The sequence below is a fragment of the Panthera tigris genome, chromosome B2 (genome assembly GCF_018350195.1).
Source record: "Panthera tigris isolate Pti1 chromosome B2, P.tigris_Pti1_mat1.1, whole genome shotgun sequence".
NCBI classification, from domain to species: domain Eukaryota; kingdom Metazoa; phylum Chordata; class Mammalia; order Carnivora; family Felidae; genus Panthera; species Panthera tigris.
Genome location: NC_056664.1, coordinates 96,650,798 through 96,657,004, shown reverse-complemented (window position 1 = coordinate 96,657,004; position 6,207 = coordinate 96,650,798). Strand labels below are relative to the sequence as shown.

Sequence of the window (6,207 nt, the reverse complement as noted above, 5' to 3'; positions counted from 1 at the left end):
GGAAGGAATAAAAAGAAAAAAAAAGAGGTTAGAGTGGGAGAGAGAGCCAAAGCACAAGAGACTCTTAAAAACTGAGAACAAACTGAGGGTTGATGGGGGGTGGGAGGGAGGGGAGGGTAGGTGATGGGCATTGAAGAGGGCATCTTTTGGGATGAGCACTGGGTGTTGTATGGAAACTAATTTGACAATAAATTTCATATAATAAAAAAATAGTGTAAGAAAATGTAATGTTGTATTTGCTTATTTCATAGTTTTTCCTTTGTATAGCATGTTCACTATAATTCCCTTTACTCTTCACAACCACTCTGTGAGGTAGGTTAGGTGGGTCTTTCCTTTTGATCCATAGAGGGGAGATGGAGACACTGGAATAGGTCTCAGCCAGAGCTGCAGTGGGACCCCGCAGGTCATTCCCAGATCAGGAAACCAGTCCTCTCCACTCCCAGCTCAGCTGACTCCAGCCTCTGGGACCTCACAGCCAGCCAAGAGAGAGTCTCCTGAGAGCGACTGCTTCCCTAGGCATCCCTCATCGAAACACAGATTCCTGCCCACACCTTGCAAGGAGTGCCAGCCGCTCTCAGGGAAATGTTAAGGTCCACGACAAGGTGGTGGCCAAGGGCACTGGCTTTGTGGTGTCCAGTGATTTGAGTTTGAATTCCTGGACCTTTTCTTACTATGCATGACTTTAGGCAATCTCTCTGAGCCTCAATTTCCTCATCTGGAGAGGGCATGCTTTGATTTTTCCCAAGGGGTTTACCGACGATTAAATGGTATAAAGCAATAAAAGTCTTAGCCTACAGCCTGGGACGAAGAAAATACTGGTGACCTGGTGTCTATAAATATTGCCTCTGGGATGTACAGGCCACAATCTCTATTGGCTTGGGGAATCTCCATCTGCAAAATGGGCGCAGCTTAGATCGCAATCTTTTAATAGCAAACATTACTTTGCAAACAAACCACAACAAAACCCCCACCATCCCCCCTGCGCCGCCCAATTCTGAATGACCCGTGTTTTCAAAATGTGAGGGCTGGAGGGACGGATCTGGAACTTAAAGAAGCGTTATTATTAACCAGGGAAATTAAATAAGAGAGAGGGCAGACAAGGTGAGGTAAGGATGGGAGAAGGGAGAGGCAAGGAAACCTCAGATCTGCTCCGAATAGCTGCGACTCCAGGAGCAGCCAGGTGATGAACCGCACGCACTCACAGCTCCGCGGGTCTTTGCTGGGACCCCCTAAAATGACCTCAAGACAGCTAGTGGGACGCAGAGAAAGAAGGCGCAGGAGAAAAGGCACCACCAGGGACTCTTAAGGCTAGAGAAGAACCTACAGGAGCTCGAGGGGCGGGCCTCTGGCTTGGGGGCGGGATCAAGGGCGGGACCTCGCCGAGTTCCACGGCTGCGCGCGCCACGTCTCCCTTAGCGAGTGTGTTGGGGAGAGGCAGAGGGAGGGAAAAACCGAGTGGGGCGGGAACTATTTCTTCTCGCGAGATCTGGCGACGGCAGCGGCGGTGGCGGCGGCGTGTCCGTGAGAGTAGCGTGGGGGCGGGGAAGAGAGGCGGCGGCGGCGGCGTCCGAGCTACGCCACACAGGGCCGGGGTGTTGGGTGCTGGAGATCAGAGCGGGGTCGTGGCGGCGGCGGTGAGGACAGAGCGGCGGAGGGGGGGGGTGCCATGGCGGGACAGCAGTTCCAGTACGATGACAGCGGGAACACCTTCTTCTATTTCCTCACCTCATTCGTGGGGCTCATCGTGATCCCGGCCACATACTACCTCTGGCCCCGCGACCAGAACGCCGGTGAGTCCTGCCGGCAGCTGCCCGCGGACCCGCGCAGGCCCCGCCGGCCCCTGTGGGCCGCGCCGCCCCCGTCCGCTCCAGCCTAGCCCAGCCCCCAGCGTCCGGGTGATACAGCGCGCCCAGCCGAGCCTTGAGTCCAGGCGTCCGCCTCTGGCGGGGCCCGGGCTCGGCGGTGTTTCCCTGGTTCCTCTCCGGGTTCCTCTCCACCCTTGTTTCATTGTCCTTTTCAGGAGTTTCGCTTCGCACCCTCTCCCCCATTGTTCTGGACGCTCCTTGCAGCCTCCTCCTGCTTCTTTGTCTTCTCTGCCTCTGATTTTATTGGTTATTTTTCTATATGGAGGGAGCAGGATGGGTTGGGGAGGATGGGAATTGGGAGGTGAGAGAAGAGTTGGCAAAGGAGGAAGCCGAACGTGCAGGCACAACTCCAAGCCCCCAAGCCACGGCCCTCTACCCTCACACCCCCGTTTCTCTGCTGCAGCTGTCGTTACTGATGTTTTGGGCACTGTCTGAGCTGGATGGCATGTTTAGGACTCCTAACTGAGCTCACCGACCGCCCCTCCCCCCGTGCCTTCCCCTGTTGCTTTTTCATTTGTTCACTCACGCTGTGGGGTTGGAAGCAATGCTGTTATTCCCCTTAGCAAAAATAGGCTGTTCTCTATTTCCTTCTCTTTGGAGTTTCCTGTTTATGGAGGAAAAGTGCAAGAATGAAGGATTAAGTGTGTAGGTAGTGCATCTCGTTGGTGGTTGTGAGGTACCTGGTCCATTTGCTTTTAGTTCTAAATCTTTTCTCATTAAACACATGGGATTAGAACATAGAATAATAGAGATTCTTTTCGAGGCATTTTATGTTGCGTTGTACTAGGATATATGGCAAGTGATATTCTTGAAGCTGATGGAACTGCCAGGCCCTTATAGGTTATTTAACTAGTAGTTTTTGAGTAATAACATTTAGGGAAAGCTTTCAATTTCATAGGAGCTATGCTAACTTGATTAAACGTTTTCCTTCAAGTTCAGTGTGATGGAAGTCTAGGTTGTCCACGTTGTATACTGTATTTGGGGGCAGTTGTTAACAGTGAAGCATTTAATCAGCTCAGAACTTTTTATGCTTTAAGACTCCATGTTCTGTAAAATTCTTGAATTACATCATGGAATTAAATTGAATTTAGGATAAATAGCAAAGGATTCCATCTTTTTGTACATTTGATGGTAAGTTTAAATATCCATTGGGTGCAAAATCTGCCCAAAGTTACCGGTTTTCTTATTTTGTGGATAGTTTATGAAAGTTGGATTTTGGACTGTTGTGCCTTAGTTTCCTGTGTATTTAAATTATCTGGGTTCTTTGGACAGTGGTTGTATATGAATGATGAAGTCTTAATACTGTAATGGTTTCCCTTATCTGCCAAACCTAGGCCAATCTAATTTTATTTTGAGTGAAAAGTGAACTTCTGAGTACAGTGGTTTATTTTCACTTACTATCCCTATGTGTGCAACTGGTTGTGTGGAAGACAGAAGGGTATTGGGAGAGAGGTAGGTTTGGATAGAATGTGTTTCGAGAAGCTGCTGATTTCAGAAATCAGTCATTTTAATCTACACTGGACTTTTGAAATTTGAAAGTCCTATTTTCATGGTCGGTTTTATATTATAAAATTTGCCTGATAACTTACAGGCAAGTTATACTTGAGCTGCTTCAGCATATAGTTAGTTGGTCTTTGGAAAGGTGGTAGGGAATTAATAGTGACTATATAAGTTATGGATTTCAAATGTCACTTTATTTAATCCTGTTGAAAACACAATGAAGTAGGTACTGTTATTATCATCTCTATCCTTATGTGAAGAAACTACAATTTAGAAAGCTTAAGTAACTTTCTCCTTTGTGGCAGAACCTGGTCTGCTTAGCTTCAAAGTCTTCTGTTGTCTCCAAATTGCTAGAGAGAAAGGTGTTGATTTGTCCTTTCTTTACATCTGGCTCTCTGCCTCAGGCTTGCCTTAGTCAGTAAATGTGTACATGTTAATAACGTATTTGTTTGGTCTTGCTCAAAATTGTACTGTGAAAATTAAGGTGGATGCTTAAAATGCTGTTCTCATCATCATGAAAATTGGTGGACATCACTTGGGCTATTTTTTATTTTTGTGTTTCTACCGTAATTTGAGTTGTTTCTTTAGAACTACAGTGGTATTAAAGGGATGTTTTTATTATAGGGACTTTTTTCCTGAAGTTCAGTTTGCAGTGTCTTGGGTATCAAAGAGAAATCTTGGAATTATAGGTTCAAAGCTCTGAAAGTTTTTCATCAGATGTTTGCAGCAAAATAATTTGGTGACTTGTATCAACAGGTGGCTACTTACAATCTTTATTCTTCTCACTTAGAAAATAGTATTAATATAGTATATTAATTTGGAATACTAATTTGTTTGATGATTGGTGCTGTTGTAGATCCTCAAGGGCTTGTAAAGATAGAGACACTGTACTGTGTTTCTAAAAGCTGAAAAATTCTGAAATATGTATTTCCTCAAGGGTTTTGAATAAAGGATATGGACCTGTAGTAGTAGTTTTGATTAACACAACAGGATATTTTAATATTTGATTTTGAAGCTTACTGTATTTCATTTTCCTGTGAAACTGCAAATAGCCAGATGTAAAAATGTAGGCATATGAGTTTGAATTTCAGAGTTCTTATGGCATTCTTGACTTTTCAGGGATACTCTCTGCAGGAAAGCATGAAAATGTTTTCTTTGTCAGCATTTCTACATTAAAGTTCAGGTTAATTTTCGTTTTGTTTTTCAAGATGATGATACATGTGGGTCTTTTAGTTTCAAGGTTTATGCTTGTTTCAGTGTTGCTCTTCTTGAATTATTGGGCTCTTGGGTCCATTAGAAATTATGGCACCATTTCACAGATGGTAAAATCTACGGTTTGAGAGATAGAAGTAGCTTGGTCATTGGCATATTTGATATGTTAATTGAAGTTCCTCTGTTATCCAGAACACTAATGGAATCCTTTAGCCTTGATTGTTGTCTAATCTATTGGGCTAAGTGCACTCACAGTTAATACCCCTTTTAGTAGTTGGGGGGTCCTATTTATTTTACTCTCCTGGTTGTTTGCAAATGTGTTGAGTAAGTTGACTGAATACTTTTTCAGACCATTATGGACAAAAGCTCTGCATGAAGTAATAACAGAGGGTTTATATTTCCTTAGAACAGTGGTTCTCAACCCTGGCTACACATTAGAATCACTTGGGGAGCTTTAAAAACAAAAAAACAAAAAAACAAAAAACTTATACCCATCCCCAGATATCTGATGTAATTGGTCTGGAGTGGGTGCTGTGTATTGGTTATTTTTAAAGGTCCCTATGTGATGTAAATGGTAGCTAGCAAAGAGAACTTCCTTAGTACTTGTCTTTTGCTGGAGTTGTCATTTTGGGGAGATGGTGTATTTCTTTTGATATATGCTCTTTGCTAAAAAACAACCACTAATGTTTTAGCCTTTTTGTTTTACATAGCTAAGAAGCACTTCCTGTAGAACAGTGCTGTAAAGTTCTTGTAGTTGAAAGCCGAATATATTTGTTAAAACAGTGTTGGGGCACCTGGGTGGCTCAGTCGGTTCAGTCTCCGACTTCAGCTCAGGTCATGATCTCACAGCTTTTGAGTTGGAACCCCGCGTCAGGCTCTGTGCTGACAGCTCGGAGCCTGGAGCCTGCTTCAGATTCTGTGTCTCCCTCTCTCTCTGCGCCTCTCCTGCTCACTCTGTCTCTCTATCAAAAATAAACAAACATTAAAATAAATAAAACAATGTTAATAATACAGGTTTACAGTGGTATTTAACAAGAAAAAATAACTGCTTGTAAATATTAGAATTTCAAATAATCAAGAACATGCTTTTATCTGTTCCATAGATGAAGGCTTATTGATCCTTTGAATTGAGATAAAATATATCATTATCTTTTCCAGGTTATTGTTTCTTTAATTTCTTGACCTTATTTTTTTAAAACTTATTTGACCTTACTCCCTGATCTTACTGTTTGAAAACTGTCTGGTTTTGAAACCTGGATCTGCTGCTTTACTAACAGTGTGATCTTGGGCAAGTTATTTAACTTCTATATATTTTAGTTCACTCATCTGTAAAATAGAGACAGTAGTTATTTATTTTACAGAATTCAGGAGTAAACAAATAGATATACTGTACTCAGGGTTTTTTTCCCCATGGTTTTGAAAGGATGAGTGAAACTTAAAAAAAAAGTTATGTTTCTTTATTTTTCTTTGCTTTCTCCCCCTCAGACAGCATGCAAGTGATTCAACTCTCTGACTTGGGAATGTGAATAGGAGTCCATTTTTAGTGCTCCGTTGTATAGTAAGAAAACTCTGAATTTGGAAAGTTAGAAGTTCTGGTTTTAAGTTCCAGCTTTGTTCCTATTTTGTTATT

The 6,207-nt window shown here is 42.9% G+C and overlaps 1 protein-coding gene across 1 annotated transcript in view; it reads left to right on the top strand.

The window, feature by feature from the left end:
- The first annotated feature begins 1,517 nt into the window (after window positions 1-1,517).
- The window catches only part of SEC63 (SEC63 homolog, protein translocation regulator), a 74,319-nt gene continuing 69,629 nt past the window's right edge, over window positions 1,518-6,207 (top strand). The window contains 1 exon segment of the mRNA XM_042986919.1: window positions 1,518-1,790. Coding sequence (XP_042842853.1) covers window positions 1,667-1,790 — 124 coding nt within the window. The 5' untranslated portion in view covers window positions 1,518-1,666.